The 19,970-nt window shown below is 45.4% G+C and overlaps 1 protein-coding gene across 5 annotated transcripts in view; it reads left to right on the top strand.

Annotated features, from left to right (window-relative positions):
- Positions 1-19,970, top strand: part of LOC144270546 (SLAIN motif-containing protein-like) — an 82,105-nt gene that overhangs the window by 50,327 nt on the left and 11,808 nt on the right. For 2 of the 5 annotated variants that reach the window (XM_077827071.1, XM_077827075.1), the window contains 4 exons: positions 5,144-5,461; positions 5,688-5,825; positions 8,192-8,510; positions 18,690-19,928. In XM_077827071.1, the coding sequence (XP_077683197.1) occupies positions 5,144-5,461; positions 5,688-5,825; positions 8,192-8,510; positions 18,690-18,756 (842 nt within the window). In that variant the 3' untranslated portion in view covers positions 18,757-19,928. Of the gene's footprint in view, positions 1-5,143; positions 5,462-5,687; positions 5,826-8,191; positions 8,511-18,650; positions 19,929-19,970 lie in introns of those variants that run through there. The other 3 variants (XM_077827073.1, XM_077827072.1, XM_077827074.1) reach the window with 3 other exon arrangements.

A 19,970-nucleotide genomic window follows, 5' to 3' on the forward strand; every position in this document is an offset into this window, starting at 1 on the left:
CAGAGAAGAGGAGCCCCTCGGCACCGAAAGACAAGGGGGTTGTGGGCAAATGACCTTTGTCAGGCCACAAACCCACTGTGGGGCTTCATGGGGGTACTGCTGAGGTCAGACTCCACCAGCCTGGCCAGGGATCCACCCCTGACCCCAGGAAGCAGCAAGGGTCCCTGGCCTCTCCCAGGGCCGTCAGTGCCCGAAGCGGTACCGGTGGCTAAAGAGCAAAGCCAACTGGATCCGCAGCCGCCATGCCAGGTGGATGACTTAGGCTTGCCCTTCGGTACCCGGGCCTTAGTCATTGGAGTGTGGCCTCACAGGATGGCTGAGCACCCCTGGTCACCAGACTGCAGGTGCAAATCTCTGTCTCTGTGACCTCGGACCCCAGCACCATATACCAGCTCTCCAGCTAGAAGACCCAGGTCCTTGACGTGCTCCCTGTCTACTAGGCACGGGACTCCGGAGCCGCAATGTCATTTCCTGTACTGGTGAATTTCCGGCCACAGGTCACCTAGACCCCGATCACCCTCCCACAGGAAGTCTCCTAGATGTCGATCATGATCCTGGAGGGGCCGCTCAGGATCACAGTGCTAGTCCTGGTCACCCCAGTACCACTTCTTTAGTAGGCGTCGCTAGTTGCTTTTGCCTCGCCAGTCACCCATCAGAGGCAGCAGGCAAACCTGGGCCTTGATGGCTCCACTGTGGTCGCCGGAAGGACAGTGGTCTGGGTCATAGGCGCTGACCCAGAACCCACAGGGAAAAATTAGTGGGAGCTCTGCACCCACAGGCAGCCAAGCTTCCCCCTCCTCGCCTCTTTTGCCCTCCCCCGAGCGTGCCATGTCCCTGCTTCTCTCCTCCCCTCCCTCCCAGCGCTTCCTGTCCCCCCGCCACCTAACAGCTGTTTGGCATCACTTAGAACTTTCCGAGAGGGAGGGGGAGGTGCGGGGATGCGGCACGCTCAGGGAAGGAGGTGGAGAAGAGGCAGGGCAGGGATGGGGACTTCGGGGAAGGAGAGGGGTCGAGCACCCACCAAGCAGAGGGGAAGTCGGTGCGTGTGGTCTGAGTTGAACTGGGAGTTTAGCCCTTTGCCCCAAAAGGGGAACTCTCCACCTACATGGGAGACTGGTGCACCACTGGCCATGGTGCCGTTACAGCAGGGACAGTGGCCCACCCAGTTGCTGTACTTGAACCCATGTGGGGTGCCAGTGGTGCAGTCACGTATTCCCAGCCCTCCCTGGCTGCCTCGGACAAGCCAGCCATGGCACTACTGGCATGGCAGTTGGAGCGCGGTACCAAGCCAAATGCAGGAACAGCGCACCAGACCCTGGCATCGAGGGAGCCCTCCCCTGAGAAGGGGCGGGGGGAGAACATGCTCTTCCTCTAGCAGTACAGTCCTCGTCATCATCCCCAGACGAGGCGGTGGCCAGGCTGTCCCACTCCAGCAGTCCCCTGGATGACTTTAAGGAGCACTGGGCCCTCCTTTAAAACAGTGTCTGAAAACCTAAGCCTAGAGATAGAGGAGATCGCGGAGGAGGCCGACGACCTCTTCAATGTGATTTCAGCCACCACCCTGCTCAGGTCGCATTGCCCGTCCACCCAGGGGTCTTTAAGATTACCAAGTCGTTGTGGCAAACCCCCTCCTCTATTCCGCCAACCTCTAAGAAGGCGGAAAAGAAATAATATGTCCCTGCAAAGGGATTTGAATAGCTCTGTACACAACCCCATGCAACATCACTGGTCATATCTGCGCCAGTGGGACAGACAAGGCCAAGTTAGGGGCATGCTGAAGAACAAAGATGCCAAAAGACTAGATTTGTTTGGCAGAAAAGTTTGACTGCTAGTCTACAATTCAGGGTGTCTAAGCACCAGGTCCTGTTTGGTAGATATAATTTCAATCTATGGGACTCCCTGAATAAGTTTAAAGAGGCCCTCCCACAGGATCATGCCTAGGAGTTTGCTGTTCTCGTGGACGAAGGCACATCAGTCGCCAAGGGAGTCCTCCAAATGTCCTGGGACGCTACTGGCTCAGCAGGCAGGGTAGTTGCATCTGCGGTGGCCATGAGACTCAGTTCTTGGCTGCAGTCCTCTGGTTTGTCCCAAGAGATGCAGGCCATGATCCAGGACCTTCCTTTTGAGGGTACAGGGCTCTTCTCTGAGCTGATGGATTCAAGGCTCCACGGTCTTAAAGTCTCCCAAGCCACCTTCTGCTCCTTGGGCCTTCATACCCCTTAACAGTCCAGGAAGCCTTTCTGTCTTCCGCCTCCTCCCTCTCTGCAGTCTAGGTCCTGGGGAACTCCCAGAGCGGGTTCCTAGAGGAAGAAGGATAAAGACAAGGGGCATAAGCAGTGATATCCGTTGTCTTCCTGCCTGGCTGCACTACCTGACCCTCCCAGAAACCAGGGAGGCCAAAAGCAGCCGTTTTGCGGGTGCACCCAAGGATGACTCCCCAGTCAAGCTACTGGATCTGTCCCTCTCATACCTCAACTGCCTCCGCCCTTTCTGGTCGGCCTGGTCCCGTATTACCTCGGACCATTGGGTGCTCGATACAATCTCTACAAGCTATACCCCCCAGTTTATCACCGACCACCCCTCCCACGCCACTTCCCCATCGCTCTTTAGGGACCCTTCTGACAAGCAGCTCCTCATTCAGGAGATCAACAACCTCCTGTTCCTGGGGACAGTGGAGGAGGTCCCTCAGAACATGGAAGGAAGAGGGTTCTACTCCCGTTACTTCCTAATTCCAAAGGCAAAAGGGGGCCTCAGACCCATTCTGGACCTGCATCGCCTCAACAAGTCTCTCAAGAAGTTGAAGTTTCGCATGGTCTCCCTGGCCTCCATCATTCCCTCCCTGGATCTGGGAGATTAAATCGCCCTCGATTTAAAGGATACTTACTTCTATATTTCCATTTTCCCAGGGCACCAGCGCGTCCTCTGTTTCATGCTGGGCCAGCACCATTTCCAGTTCACGACAATGCCCTTTGGCCTCTCGTCAGCACTGAGAGTGTTCACAAAGTGTATAGCGCCAGTGGCTGCTTACCTGCGACATCGGGTTTACCCATACCTTGACAACTGGTTGATAAAGGGCCAGTCCCGGGATCAAGTGCGGAGGCATCTTGATCTGATCTGTTCTACCTCTCGAAACATGGGGCTGATAATAAACGAGAAAAAGTCAACCTTGACCCCAGGGCAACACATTAAAATTCAACGGAGCGGTTCTCGACTCCACTCAGGCCAGAGCCTTCCTCCCCAAGACTCTGTTCCAAGCCATGGTGGACCTGATCTCGTGTATGCGAGCCCACCCGCTCACCACTGCCCACAAGTGCCTGAGACTGTTGGGTCACATAGCGGCATACACTTTCATAGTCCGACATGCATGGCTCTGCCTCAGGCCCTTGCAGAGGGGTTTATGTCCCCAACCGGCACAGCATGGTCTGTGGGTGAGAGTGATCCTCATAGTGCTGGCTTGGCTGCGCCAGCATTGATACAGCATTCTGCTGGACGTTTTAGTGGTGACTCTGTTCCAGCTGCCACTCAAGCCGGCCTTGCAGTCCCAAAACCACAGCAGTCTTCTGCATCTGAACCTGGCGGCGCTACACCTGATGGTTTGACTGCTGCATGGCTGAACGAGCAGGAGCAGCAGTGCTCAGCTGATGTCCAGCAGATTCTGTTGGGCAGTAGAAAGCCCTCTAGTGGAGCGACCTTACTGGCCAAGTGGAAGCAGATCACCTGTTGGACCTTGGATAAAGGTGTTCAGCCTGAGTGAGGCTTGTTGCTGCTGATTTTAGACTACCTTCTGCATCTCAAGCTCCAGGGCTTGTCCCTTTCACGGTCCACTTGGCGGTAATCTCGGCCTTCAATCCGCCTCTCAAGCGTAGGTAGGTTTTCGCCCAGGACATGACAGCCAGATTTCTCAAGGGCTTTGAGCGCCTCTACCCAAACGTCAAGGTCCCCTTTCGTCTGTGGGACCTAAACCTGGTGCTGTTGCTGGTCCTCACTGGTCCTCCTTTTGAGCCTTTGGCTTCCTGTTCTTTCCTCCTGTCCTGGAAGGTTGCGTTCCTGGTTGCGGTGACTTTGGCCTGTCGAGTCTTTGAGATTTGGTGCTCACCTCGGAACTACCTTATGCAGTCTTCTACAAGGACAAGGTCCAGCTGAGACCACACCCGGCTTTCCTGCCCAGGGTGGTCTCTGTTTCATTCAAACCAGGACATTTACTTACCCGTCTTCTTTCTAAAGCTGCATAAATCAGGGGGAGCATAGATTGCATGCCTTGGACGTTAGGAGGGCGCTAACCTTCTTCATTGACAGGACCAAGCCGTTCTGTAAGTTGATACAATTGTTTGTCACAGTGGTTGACATAATGAAAGGTCACCCTGTATCTGCTCAAAGAATTTCTTCTTGGATCACCGCCTGCATTCACTTCTGCTATGATCAAGTGAAGGTGCCGCCCCTGGTGATTGTCACCACCCACTTGACCAGAGCACAGGTCTCTTTTGCAGCTTTTCTGGCCCAGGTCCCTATCCATCTACAGGGCAGCCACCTGTTTGTCCATCCATACATGTACATCCCACTATGCACTTACCCAGCCAGCTTGGGATGATGCTGGCTTTGGTATGGCAGTACTGCAAGCTGCTAAGCTGTGAACTCCGAGCCCACCTCCATAGATACTGCTTGCACGTCACCTAGAATGGAACCGACACGAGCAAGCACTCGAAGAGGAAAAAATAGTTACCTACCTTTCGTAACTGTTTTTCTTCAAGATGTGTTGCTCATGTCCATTCCATTACCTGTCCTCCTACCCCTCTGTTGGAGTTGCCGGTAAGAAGGAACTGAGAGCGCATAGGGTCGGTGGCGTCTAATATACCAATGCATGGGCATGGCACTCAAAGGGGTGCCCCAGCCAGCCCTCCGGATATTGCTAAGGCAAAAGTCTCCAACAACTCTGCACATGGAATGGAATGGACATGAGCAACACATCTCGAAGAACAACAGTTACAAAAGGTAGGTAACTTTTTTTTTTCCCGTTGTGTGAACCCAGTCTCTTAGCCAAATTAATTAGTAGTCAGAGTAGCACTTGTTAATCCCTACTGTGGTGTGGCAGGGAAATAGTTTGTAATAAGTTATTGTGAATCTGACATATATTTCACATTTCCAGGTCTCCGCCAGGACTGTGCTTCAAGTTCTGCTTCAGTGTCCCGTCGCAGTTCCAGTGCTTCCCTTCACTCTCTGAGGAGAGGCACCTATAGTGACCAGGAGTTTGATACATACAGTCTGGAGGATGAGGATGATTATGATTGTTCACTATCCTATCGTAGTGCTCACAGGTACTCGCCATCTCCTCTCAGCTCCCCCCGTTGCCAATCCCCTTCTTCAGGTGCAGATTATGGCAGGACAACAAACTCTCGAATTCGACCCCCAAGGAGAGCTGTGCAAAGTCCAATGCAAGACCAGCTAAAATACACAAATAACGAAGGTAGGCTGGCTGTAAACTTTACAATACTATGTATTAAAAATGGAAATGATTTAGAGAAAGAATAGCTGTTTCATGGGAACTACTCCTGCAATTGGTTATGTTACTTGTTTGCTCTATTATTATTTTGAATTAAAATGGTAGTCTGCAATTTCCTAGGAATAGACTAAACAATGAAGGCAATTTGATTACTGTATAGTATACATTCTATTGGGAATTAATATTTCAGAGGAAATGCGCCACAGTATGCCTAACCTGGCTAGGACAAGCCTTCGCTCTCTGGAATCTGTAAGAAGCAGTCGGAGTCTGGAATCAGATTTGCAAGTGCCCAGCAGCCGACTTTCCAGAATTCAGCAACCATCAACAAGTCAGTTCACTTTATTATTTTACAAATGAAGTGGCAAAATGATAAGTTTAACTAAGAACAAAAATAAATGTGCCTGACTGCAGATCTGAGGCTCTTAAAAGGCCCAGCATCCTAAAATATTCGTGGGACGGACTTTGACTCCCTCAGGGAACAGATGGGCAGGATCCCCTGAGAGGCTAATATGAGGGGGAAAGGAGTTCAGGAGAGCTGGCTGTATTTTAAAGAAGCCTTATTGAGGGTGCAGGAACAAACCATTCCAGTGTGCAGAAAGAATAGCAAATATGGTAGACGACCAGCTTGGCTTAACAGAGAAATCTTCGATGAGCTTAAACACAAAAAGGAAGCTTACAAGAAGTGGAAACTTGGACAGATGACGAGGAGTATAAAAATATTGTTTGAGCATGCAGGTTTAATCAGGAAGGCCAAAGCACAATTGGAGTTGCAGCTAGCAAGGGATGTGAAGGGTAACAAGAAGGGTTTCTACAGGTATGTTAGCAACAAGAAGAAGGTCAGGGAAAGTGTGGGACCCTTACTGAATGGGGAAGGCAACCTAGTGACAAATGATGTGGAAAAAGCTGAAGTACTCAATGCTTTTTTTGCCTCGGTCTTCACAGAGAAGGTCAGCTACCAGACTGCTGCACTGGACAGCACAGTATGGGGAGGAGGTGAGCAGCCCTCAGTGGCGAAAGAACAGGTTAAGAACTGTTTAGAAAAGCTGGACATGCACAAGTCAATGGGGCCGGAACTAATGCATCCGAGGGTGCTGAGGAAATTGGCTGATGTGATTGCAGAGCCATTGGCCATTATCTTTGAAAACTCATGGCGATCGGGGGAGGTCCTGGATGATTGGAAAAAGGCAAATACAGTGCCAATTTTAAAAAAGGGAAGAAGGAGAACCTGGAGAACTACTTACCTCAGTCCCTGGCAAAATCATGGAGACAGGTCCTCAAGGAATCCATTTTGAAGCACTTGGAGGAGAGGAAGGTGACCAGGAACAGTCAACATGGATTCACCAAGGGCAAGTCATGCCTGACCAACCTGACTGTCTTCTATGATGAGATAACTGACTCTGTGGATATGGGGAAAGCAGTGGATGTAATATACCTTGACTTTAGGTTTTGATACGGTCTCCCACAGTATTCTTGCCAGGAAGTTAAACAAGTATGGATTGGATGAATGGACTATAAGGTGCATAGAAAGCTGGCTAGATCATTGGGCTGAACGGGTAGTGATCAATGGTTTGATGTCTAGTTGGCAGTCGGTATCAAGCAGAGTGCCCCAGGGGTTGGTCCTGGGGCTGTTTTTGTTCAACATCTTCATTAATGATCTGGATGATGGGATGGATTGTACCCTCAGCAAGTTAGCAGATGACACTAAGCTGGGGGGGGGAGAGTTAGATACGCGGGAGGGTAGGGATAGGGTTCAGAGTGACCTAGACAAATTGGAGGATTGGGCCAAAAGAAATCTGATGAGGTTCAACAAGAACAAGTGCAGAGTCCTGCACATAGGATAGAAAGATAGGATAGAATTTGATGCACTGCTACAGGCTGGGGACTGGCTGGCTAAGCAGCAGTTCTGCACAAAAGGACCTGGGGCTTACTGTGGATGACAAGCTGGATATGAGTCAATAGTGTGCCCTTGTTGCCAAGAAGGCTAACAGCTTATTGGGCTGCATTAGTAGGAGCATTGCCAGCAGATCGAGGGAAGTGATTTTCTCTCTATTTGGCACTGGTGAAGCCATATCTGGAGTACTGCATCTAGTTTTGGGCCGCCAACTTCAGGAAGGATGTGGACAAATTGGAGAGAGTCCAGCGGAGGGCAACGAAAATCATTAGGGTCTGAGGCACATGATTTATGAGGAGAGGCTGAGGGAACTGGGCTTATTTAATCTGCAAAAGAGAAGAGTGAGGGGGGATTTGATAGCAGCCTTCAACTACCTGAAGGGGGGTTCCAAAGATGATGGAGCTAGGCTGTTCTCAGTGGTGGCAGATGACAAAGCAAGGAGCAATGGTGTCAAGTTGCAGTGGGGAAGGTGTAGGTTGCATATTAGGAAAAAAAAAAACTATTTCACTAGGAGGGTGGTGAAGCCCTGGAATGGGCTACTTAGGGAGGTGGTGGAATCTCCATCCTTCGAGGTATTTAAAGCCTGGCTTGATAAAGCCCTGGCTGGGTTGATTTAGTTGGGGTTGGTCCTGCTTTGAGAAGGGGATTGGAGTAAATGACCTCCTTCAACTCTAATCTATGATTCTATGCCAGTATGCTAGAGATGACCTCTTTCAACTCTAATCTATGATTCTATGTCAGTATTGTTAATATGTTTTTTTTCTCTCTCTCCCGTGGGGGGCCACCTCCCCCTTCACATCTAGGTCTGACTCCCAATAAGCTCAGGTATTCCTCTAGTGCTGGGCAGTCTCCCTTAACAGTCCGACAGTCAATGAAAGGTTCATGCTCAAACTCCCTGTTGACACCAAGGCAGCCACTAAAAGCTTCCGGTTATACCAGTCCTGCAAGTGGAGTCCGAAAGCCACAGTCTTCAACTCTCAGTCCAGGATCTTCTAGTAGCAGTTCTTCCACTGCAAGAAGCAATAGTACAGCCACTGGAGCCAAAAATTCACCTGTTAAAGTACGAACATCTGTTGGAGGAACTACTACTCCGAAGAGCAAGCTGATACAGCCATCCAAGAGGTAAGATCTTGAAATGAGCATAAAAAAATTAAATGCACCTTCACAAATTTTGCCAACAACGCTGACGTCTGTGATACTTAAAATGCATTTCAAATCTGTAAAGTAATTGTGTAAAAATGGCGTTCTCCTCAGATGCACTTTAAGAATACTTATTAAACTTCTCAGTTGAGTCAAAATGACTTTTAAAGCACAAACCAGAAAACATAGCTTGACTTCCAGATCCCAGACTGAGCTTGGAAAATTCCAATTTGTAAATTGAAAGAAAAAAAAAAATCTAGATTGATTGAAATACATTCATTGTAGGTTTTAGAGTAGCAGCCATGTTAGTCTGGTTTGGCAAAAAGAAAAGTGGCACCTTGAAGCCATTTTAGTTTGCAGCTGGAATTTGTAGGTTGGTCAATAAATCTCTATGCCTCAGAGGAAAAAAGTTATGTATTTGCTGAAATATAGTGCTTTTGACATGCATCATAGTGCTTTACAGAGTTATAAAGGGCTCTAATACTTCGAGAGCTTTAAATGAAAGGCACTATAGAATTGCAAAGCACTTAAAGGGTGGGTAAGGAAAACAGAGACCCAGAGAGACTGCGATTTGCCTAGGGTCACAAAGGCCAATTGCTTCAAATGTCACGAAAATACAGTTCTCTAGAGAGGAAGATGGTTCGGTGGTTAGGGGACTAACCTGGCACTTAGGGAATTGAGCCAAGCTTTCCTGCTCTGCCACAGACTTCCTGTGTGACCTCGCACAAGTCATTCAGTTTCTCTGCCTCAGTTCACCATCTTTAAAATTGAAATGTCTATTTCCTGATTTCCCTGAATGCTTTAACTCACAGGTGCATTGTGGGATGGAAATGGGGGCTATTAATTACCTCAAATAGCTGAAGTCCAGATAAGTAGCAAAGAATATGGTAATTTGGATAAAGGTAACAGCTAGATTTAGACTTTGGCATATGTGCCTGTGCCGGGGAGTAAGAATCCCCTCATACACCTGCAGGTTGGAAAGGAAAGAGTGAAGCCTTGCCTCTGCTCTCACTGTACTGGCCAGTACAGCTGAGCCAGCATGGTGAACCATAATTTTGCTGCTGGCATAGGCTAACAAAGTATCTATACTCAACCTCCCCCATGCCCCTAGCAAGGGGGAGGCTGGGAGGGAGTTGTCTGAGGTAGTGTCTCCCAAGATTACTATTCGGGTGGGGCAGTTTATGCACCACTTCTTACTCAGGGCTGTGTCCAAAAGCAAAATCTAGCCATGAGGTAACAGAAGAATTGAGGTAGGTGGAATGAAACTTGAAAAAAGAAAATGAAATTTGGTCAAGACGCTGGTGTCAATACTCACTCCTCCCACAAAAAATGCACTGAGATCTCTAATGATCCTGACCGACTAGAGGTCTTGTCTTTGAGGAAATAGACTACACCAGCAGCATGGTGCCCACAAATCTTTCTGGGGAACTACTTCATTTGATAGTTAGACAGAAGAGTTGCACTTGCTGAATCACTTGTATTACTTCTACTGCCTTTTTGTAAATGTTGGAGTTCAAAAAATATTTTGACCAGGCCTGACCTTGCTTAGCTTGCAAGATCTGAGGCTCTTGACCAAGGTATGACTGCAAGTCAAAAAACCAAATAATCTACTTGTTCACCACTGAAGAGGGATTTGAAAAGTAGAGCAGACTTAAAATATTTTAACTAGAGCTGTTGATTAATCGCAGTTAACTCTTGCGATTAACTCAAAAAAAAATTAATCACAGTTTCAATTACACTGTTAAACAATAGAATATCAATTGAAATTTATTAAGTATTTTGGATGTTTTTCTACACTTTTATATATATTGTATTCTGTGTTGTAATTGAAATCAAAGTGTATATTTTTGATTAAACATTTGCACTATAAAAATGATAAAGAAATAGTATTTTTCAATTCACCTCATACAAGTACTGTAGTGCAATCTCTTTGTCGTGAAAGTGCAACTTACAAATGTAGATTTTTCTTGTTACATAACTGCACTCAAAAACAAAACAATGTAAAACTTCAGAGCCTACAACTTCACTCAGTCCTTTTTCTTGTTCGGCCAATCGCTAAGACAAACAAGTTTGTTTACATTTACAGGAGATAATGCTGCCCTCTTCTTATTTACAATGTCACCAGAAAGTGAGAACAGGAATCTGCATGGCACTTTTGTAGCCAGCGTTGCAAGGTATTTATATGCTAGATATGCTAAACATTCGTATACCCCTTTATGCTTCAGCCCTCATTCCAGAGGACATGCTTCCATGCTGATGACGCTCATTAAAAAAATAATGCGTTAATTAAATTTGTGACTGAACTCCTCGGGGGAGAATTGTATGTCCCCTGCTCTGTTTTATCTACATTCTGCCATATATTTCATGTTATAGCAATCTTGGATGATGACCCAGCACATCTTGATCATTTTAAGAACACTTTCACTGCAGATTTGACAGAACGCAAAGAAGGTACCAATGTGTGATTTCTAAAGATAGCTACAGCACTCAACCCAAGGTTTAAGAATCTGAAGTGCTGTCCAAAATCTTAGAGGGATGAGGCGTAGAGTATCCTTTCAGAAGTCTTAAAAGAGCAACACTCGAATGCAGAAACTACAGAACCCAAACCACCAAAAAAGAAAATCAACCTTGTGCTGGTGGCATCTGACTCAAATAATGAAAATGAACATGCATCAGTCCGCACTGCTTTGGATTCTTATCAATCAGAACCAGTCATCAGCATGGACTCATGTCCACTAGAATGGTGGTTGAAGCATGAAGGACATATGAATCATTAGTGCATCTGCACGTAAATATCATAGAATACCAGGGTTGGAAGGGACCTCAGGCGGTCATCTAGTCCAACCCCCTGCTCAAAGCAGGACATAATCCCCAACTAAATCATCCCAGATAGGGCTTTGTCAAGCCTGACAGTAAAAACCTCTAATGAAGGAGATTCCACCACCTCCTTAGGTAATGCATTCCAGTGCTTCACCATCCTCCTAGTGAAAAAGTTTTTCCTAATATCCAACCTAAACCTCCCCCACTGCAACTTGAGACCATTACTCCTTGTTCTATCATCTGGTACCACTGAGAACAGTCTAGATCCATCCTCTTTGGAACCCCCTTTCAGGTAGTTGAAAGCAGCTATCAAATCCCCCCTCATTCTTCTCTCCTGCAGACTAAATAATCCCAGTTCCCTCAGCTTCTCCTCATAAGTCATGTGCTCCAGCCCCCTAATAATTTTTGTTGCCCTCCGCTGGACTCTTTCCAATTTTTCCACATCCTTCTTATAGTATGGAGCCCAAAACTGGACACTACACCAAATGAGGCCTCACCAATGCTGAATAGAGGGGAATGATCCCTCAATCTGCTGGCAGTGCTCCTACTTATACAGCCCAAAATGCTGTTTGCCTTCTTGGCAACGAGGGCACACTGCTGACGCATTTCCAGCTTCTCGTCCACTGTAATTCCCAGGTCCTTTTCTGCAGAACTGCTGCTTAGCCAGTCGGTCCCCAGCCTGTAGTGGTGCATGGGATTCTTCCTTCCTAAGTGCAGAACTCTGCACTTGTCCTTGTTGAACCTCATCAGATTTCTTTTGGCCCAATCCTTCAATTTGTCTAGGTCACTCTGAACCCTATCCCTACCCTCCATCGTATCTACCTCTCCCCCCCGCCCCCAGCTTAGTGTCTTCCACAAAGTTGCTGAGGGTGCAATTAATCCCATCATCCAGGTCATTAATAAAGGTGTTGAAAAAAACTGGCCCCAGGACCGACCCTTGGGGCTCTCCACTTGATACCGGCTGCCAACTAGACACCATTGATCACTACCTGTTGAGCCCGATCATTTAGCCAGATATCTATCCACCTTATAGTCCATTCATCCAGCCCATACTACTTTAACTTGCTGGCAAGAATATTGTGGGAGACTATCAAAAGCTTTGCTAAAGTCAAGGAATAACACGTCCACTGCTTTCCCCTCATCCACAGAGCCAGTTATCTCATCATAGAAGGCAGTTCCTCACCCAGTCGCCATGAGTGTTCAAAGATAATGGCCAATAGCTCTGCAAACACATCTGCCCACTCCTTTAGCATTCTCGGATGCAGTGCATCCGGCCTCAGGGACTTGTGCTCGTCCAGCTTTTCTAAATAGTCTTGAACCACTTCTTTCTCCACAGAGGGCTGGTCACTTCCTCCCCATGCTGTGCTGCCCAGTGCAGTAGTCTGGGAGCTGACCTTGTTCATGAAGAGAGAGGCAAAAAAAGCTTTGAGTACATTAGCTTTTTCCACATCCTCTGTCACTAGGTTGCCTCCCCCATTCAGTAAGGGGCCCACACTTTCCCTGACCACCTTCTTGTTGCTAACATACCTGTAGAAACCTTTCTTATTACTCTTAACATCTCTTGCTAGCTGCAACTCCAAGTGTGATTTGGCCTTCCTGATTTCACTCCTGCATGCCTGTGCAATATTATTATACTCCTCCTGGTCACTTGTCCAATCTTCCACTTCTTGTAAGCTTCTTCATTGTGTTTAAGATCAGGAAGGATTTCATTGTTAAGCCAAGCTGGTCACCTGCCATCTTTACTATTCTTTCTACACGTTGGGATGGTTTGTTCCTGCAACTTCAGTAAGGATTCTTTAAAATACAGCCAGCTCTCCTGGACTTCTTCCCCCCTCATGTTATTCTCCCAGGGGATCCTGCCCATCAGTTCCCCGAGGGAGTCAAAGTCTGCTTCTCTGAAGTCCAGGGTCCATATTCTGCTGTTCTCCTTTCTTCCCTGTGTCAGGATCCTGAACTCGACCATCTCATTGTCACTGCCTCCCAGGTTCCCATCCACTTTTGCCTCCCTTACTAATTCTTCCCGGTTTGTGAGCAGCAGGTCAAGAAGAGCTCTGCCCTTAGTTGGTTCCTCCAGCACTTGCACCAGGAAATTGTCCCCTACTCTTTCCAAAAACTTCCTGGATTGTCTGTGCACTGCTGTATTGCTCTCCTAGCAGATATAAGGGTGATAGAAGTCCCCCATGAGAACCAAGGCCTGTGATATAGTAACTTCTGTTAGTTGCCTGAAGAAAGCCTTGTCCACCTCATCCCGCTGGTCTGGTGGTCTGTAGCATTCTCCGACCACGACATCTCCCTTGTTGCTCACACTTCTAAACTTAGTCCGGAGACTCTCAGGTTTTTCTGCAGTTTCATACTGGAGCTCTGAGCGGTCATAGTGCTCTTACATACAATGCAACTTCCTCACCTTTTCTGTCCTGCCTGTCCTTCCTGAACAGTTTATATCCATCCATGACAGTATTGCAGTCATGTAAGTTATCCCACCAAGTCTCTGTTATTCCAATCACATCATAATTCCTTGACTGTGCCAGGACTTCCAGTTCTCCCTGCTTGTTTCCCAGGCTTCTTGCATTTGTGTATAGGCACTTAAGATAACTTGCTGATCGTCCTGCTTTCTCAGTATGAGGCAGGATTCCTCCTCTCTTGAGCTCTCCTGCTCGTGCTTCCTCCTGGTATCCCACTTACCTCAGGGCTTTGGTCTTCTTCCCCCGGTGAACCTAGTTTAAAGCCCTCCTCACTAGGTTAGCCAGCCTGCTTGCGAAGATGCTCTTCCCTTTCTTCGTTAGGTGGAGCGCGTCCCTACCTAGCAGAATACTTGCAATTCTGGCTACAACAGTGCCATGAGAACGCCTGTTCTCACTGTGAGGTGACATTATCAACAAGAACTGGGCAGTATTATCTCCTGCAAATGTAAACAAACTTGTTTGTCTGAGCAATTGGCTTAACAAGTAGGAGGACTGGGTGGACTTGCAGGCTCTAAATTTTACATTGTTTTATTTTTGAATGTAGTTTTTTTTACATAATTCTACATTTGTAAGTTCAACTTTCATGACAGAGATTGCACTACAGTACTTGTATTAGGTGAATTGAAAAATACTATTTCTGTTTTTTTACAGTGTAAATAGTTGTAATAAAAATAAAGTGAGGAATCAATATATTTGAAAATGTAGAAAACATCCAAAAATATTTAAATAAATGGTATTCTATTAATAACAGTGCAGTTAATCGCAGTTAACTTTTTTAATTGCTTGACAATCCTAATTTTAACACACATCTCTTATACATATATGCCACTTCGGCAACTTCTTAAAGAGCCAGACAACTGGGTGAAAGCAAGGGCTTATGTTTAATGCATTGGAGCAGCTGGGCTCTAAATTTCACCATTAGCAATAATACAAAATGAGTGTGCATATTGTGTTGAGAGAAATAATCTCTTGTCACCAAAAAGGTAAACAGAGAAGTCGGCTACCTCCTCTTTGTCCTATTTCTGCCCATACAAATTTCCTTTTGAGTAGGTAGGAAGGAAGGGGGGAGGGAGAGCTCAGTGGTTTGAGCATTGGTCTGCTAAAACCAGGGTTGTGAGTTCAATCCTTGAGGGGCCATTTAGGGATCTGGGGCAAAAATTGGGGATTGGTCCTGCTTTGAGCAGGGGGTTGGACTAGATGACCTCCTGAGGTCCCTTTGAACTCTGATATTCTATGATTCTAGTAACCTGAGAAGCTCTCCTTGCTAATTATGACTGCAGGGAGCAATGCTTGAGAGAATTCTATGGATGGCAGAAAATCACTTTGTGATGTGACATAGTGACTTCAGTATTCAGTTGGAGTTGGGATCAGCTTAATTTACACATTTCACAGGCAGAGGTGAAATTATTTGCTGAGCATCACTGAGTCAGTGGCCAGAGCAAGGAAGAGAATTCAGATCTCTTGAATCCAAGCTGTTCTAGTCACTGACTAGAGCATACAGTTTCCCTGATGAAGGGTGCAGCTGGGGGCCATCACTAATGTGTTCTCTCCTCAGTGGAAAGTTCACATTTTTAAAATAGATTCTTATCTTGCTTAATGGGACACTAAGGTTAAATGTAGGCCGTACATTAAAAATACTTTAACATTTAAAGTGCCTTCATAATCCTGCAAAGTTTTTCCCTCAAAACAAGCGCTGCAATACTGGTAACTTTCTTACTTCTCTCCTGGTTTCTTGTACCAATCTGTTCTTATTAACTAGGAGGCTATTAAAATCCAAAAAGAAAAGGAGTACTTGTGGCACCTTAGAGACTAACCAATTTATTTGAGCATGAGCTTTCGTGAGCTACAGCTCACTTCATCGGATGCATACCGTGGAAACTGCAGAAGACATTATATACACACAGAGACCATGAAACAATACCCCCTCTCACCCCATTGTCCTGCTGGTAATAGCTTATCTATAGTGATCATCAGGTTGGGCCATTTCCAGCACAAATCCAGGTTTTCTCACCCTTCGCCCCCCACACACAAACTCACTCTCCTGCTGGTAATAGCCCATCCAAAGTGACCACTCTCTTCACAATGTGTATGATAATCAAGGTGGGTCATTTCCAGCACAAATCCAGGTTCTCTCACTCCCTCACCCCCCTCCAAAAACCACATACACAAACTCAATCTCCTGCTGGTAATAGCTTATCAAAAGTGACCACTCTCCCTACAAGGTGCATGATAATCAAGGTGGGCCATTTCCAGCACAAATCCAGGTTTTCTCACCCCCCCACCTTGATTATCATGCACCTTGTAGGGAGAGTGGTCACTTTTGATAAGCTATTACCAGCAGGAGATTGAGTTTGTGTGTGTGGTTTTTGGAGGGGGGTGAGGGGGTGAGAGAACCTGGATTTGTGCAGGAAATGGCCCACCTTGATTATCATACACATTGTGAAGAGAGTGGTCACTTTGGATGGGCTATTACCAGCAGGAGAGTGAATTTGTGTGTGGGGGGGCGAAGGGTGAGAAAACCTGGATTTGTGCTGGAAATGGCCCAACTTGATGATCACTTTAGATAAGCTATTACCAGCAGGACAATGGGGTGGGAGGGGGTATTGTTTCATGGTCTCTGTGTATATAATGTCTTCTGCAGTTTCCACGGTATGCATCCGATGAAGTGAGCTGTAGCTCACGAAAGCTCATGCTCAAATAAATTGGTTAGTCTCTAAGGTGCCACAAGTACTCATTTTCTTTTTGCAAAGACAGACTAACACGGCTGTTACTCTGAAACCTATTAAAATCCAAAACAGCCTTTGGGTGACCTCATTTCTCCATTATTCTGAACCTTTTGTTGCCATTTACACCAGTGTAAAGTGGGTGTAAAATGTTACCATTCTGACTGAGTAGTGTCATTCCCATTCTGCACTGGTGTAAATGGCTATATAAAGTATAGGGCAATGGATAGTCTGGCCCCATGTCTCTGAAGAACTCAGCTGTCAAGTTTCTGTGTTTGTAATTTTGTCTTTCACATGAAGCAGAGATAGAATGGAGAATAGCATTCACATGTGAATGAAAACCAAAATTCAGCTGGAACAAAAATGGAATATTATATAATCTTTATATACTTTAACCAGGGCCTCCATGTGTTCTGATCCTGCAGCTGTTGAAATTGCAACAGAGTTCACCTCTTACCCCAGAATTGTTTAGGCTTTTAAAATTTCCTAGCTCTTACAGCATCTAAGATAATCTTCCAATTGCAGCTGTGTAAAGCTATGCTGAGCTGACTTCCTGAAGTCTGCAGACAGGCTGAAACAGCTCAGAAAGGTATAACTACCCCCTTTCATCTTAATGGGACTTACTTATTACTTCAGATTTTTGAAATAGAGCTATGATGGCTGTGAAACCTAATTATGACAACTGTCATAATTAGCTAGTGAGAGTTTATCATTTTAGTAGGAAGTCTGTCTAAATGTGCTTATTCCATAGTCCAGACCATCTCCCATGCTTTCCTATGTGCCAAATCCTCAGTTGTCCTCTACACAGTTGCCAAAACCTCGTATCTTGTGTGACATCTACAGGGTAGTTATACTTTGTCAATGTAAATCTGTGGCACGTTGAAAATTTAGGGTCTGAGTAAAATAAACAACTTATTCTCAAAATAAATAATTGTAGGGGATACTGTACTGATTATATTACTCATGCTTATCCTTAAAGGGTAACTTGGGAGTTTTACTGTTCGTCTTCTTCCACTGTAGCCAATGCGGAGTGCTTTTTAAAAAAAATCCCAACCAAAGTAAAGTAACGCTTCTGCCATTGCCTACCCCTCTCCCCCCCACAATTTCCTAGGTACTATGCCTGCCTCAAAATCCCTGTTGGCTAATTTTTGAGACTTACAATTTTTTAAAAATGTGTCTAAAAAATAATAGGCTTTTACAGTGGAGAAATTCACACCAATGAGAGAAACAATGAAATTAATCAGGCACAAAGTGTTTACTGTGTGTATACGTGTATATATATATATATAGAGAGAGAACACAAATATTTTTCTCTGATATCTTTCAGTTCATGATATTAGATGTTAAAGTAACAAATTAACCCACAATTGTCTGAATTTTGGTGTTGATAGAGGAGAAAATGAATAAGGAAGTGTTATTTACCCCTTCACATAACACAAGAACCAGGGGTCACCCAATGAAATTAATAGGCAGCAGTTTTAAAACAAACAGAAGAAAGTACTACTTCCCACAATGCACAGTCAACCTGTGGAATTCATTGCTGGAGGTGTTGTGAAGGCCAAACCATAACTGGGTTAAAAAAAAATTTAGTTAAGTTTGTGGAGGATAAGTCCATTAATGACTATTAGTCAAGATGTCCCATGTTCTGGTTGTCCTAAGCCTCTAACTGCCAGAAGCTGGGACTGGATGATAGGGGGATCACTTGATTGCCTGTTCTGTTCATTCCCTCTGAAGCATCTGGTACTGGCCCCTGTTGGAAGACAGGATATTGGGCTAGATGGACCATGGCTGCTATGTCTAACTTTAAAGCCTTTTTCAACATTACCTGAGCCTGCTGCAGTTTCCTGTCTCTTGCACTAGCCTGCCTCAGAACACGGGGCTGCCTTTAATAGTTGGTATTCATGGGTGTGAGTGTAACAGGGAACTATGGACTTTAAGACATGACTGTAGGGCAGGTGCTAAAATTCTGTGATAACAAATGGATTTTGTAAAAGCAAAAATACCAGCATTCAGTCTCAAGGCTTGGCGCACTAATGTTTCTCTGGCATGTTTCTCATGCTTTAATGAGCATTTCATTTCTTGTTGCTCTTTTTTTTAAATGTACCCCAATGCATCAGTCTGTCTGATGTGTTGGCTTTTTTGTATTTTTAAAATAGATTTCCTCAGTCAGCAAAGACCAGTCAGACAACTGCTGATGATTCCTGGAAGGATGGGTGTTACTAAGCCAACCCAGAGAAGCTGATAAACTGCCAAACATCTGTATGAAGCAGACCCCCAGCTGGCTGGGCATGAGAACATTATTTTAAAATACACCTTGCCCCAGACTCATCACATAGGACTGACTTGTATGTTTTCCCCATCTTTTGAATGCAAATGACCCCCTTGCCTTCATTTATTTTACCAAGAGCTTGGTCTCTTAGTGGTAGAAATGGACAACTTTTTCTTTACTGTGTTCCTACTGTTCAGAGTATACTACTGAAGTCTGAAAAACATCAGATGAAGACTGGTGGACTCTAGCCTTTGTATCTCTAGTACAAACTTCTACCAGACCAGCAGTGTGTTGCTGGAAGAGATGGTGACTGAGATTCAGTATGATCTGTTCATGGGAAAATTTGCTTGGAAGGGCACAGGTGGTCATGTTTGTGCCATCAAGAAATTTCAACCCACTGTGCTTCTTTGTTGTAAATCAGTGGTTTGGATATTAGAGAAATAGCTGTATAGATGTTAGAAAATGAGTTTGTTTTTTTTTTAAATTCACCTGGTGTAATCTAACATTTGCCTGAAATTCAGATTTTTTTTTTTACTTGTTCCTGTAGAGAATGTTTCTTCTCGAAGATGAAGCAGCTTTTTATAACTCAGTAGTACAGTTCAAAAAGACGTTTGTATTAGTGTGTGCATCACCAAGTGTAAGTTCACAGATGAAGGAGTAGTACACAATATTTGTGTGGGTTTATGAACAGGCAGTCACACTTCAATGGGTGCTACTTAAAAACTATCTATCACATTTCAGTATTTGCTGTGTTCCATAACTTCACAAGGAAATACCAAACATTGGTAAACTGAACTACTACAGGTGAGTCCGGTACTGAATGGCCTCCCCTTGTATATTGGAGAGAAGCTATTGCACTTGAAGTGATTCTCTCCATGATCTACTTTACCCATTCCCAATTGGTAACAGTTGCCCTTTATTAGTTTTGTATAAAGCTTTTCTACTGCATTTTTTTCATACGAAGGAATCTGTTTGCTGAGGACAGGGACCCATTTTAAACTATGGAGACCACTGATTCAATCATATTTTCTGAAATATGCACTGGTAATAGAGCACAGCGCTGTTCTCCCTGCCATCAATGTGATTTGATATTGTAGTTTAATAAAAATAATGCGTCTTTAATGAACTTTTTGGTATTATTTTTATAAAAATAGTTAGTGGGCAGAGG

Source organism: Eretmochelys imbricata, chromosome 9, assembly GCF_965152235.1.
Source record: "Eretmochelys imbricata isolate rEreImb1 chromosome 9, rEreImb1.hap1, whole genome shotgun sequence".
NCBI lineage: Eukaryota > Metazoa > Chordata > Testudines > Cheloniidae > Eretmochelys > Eretmochelys imbricata.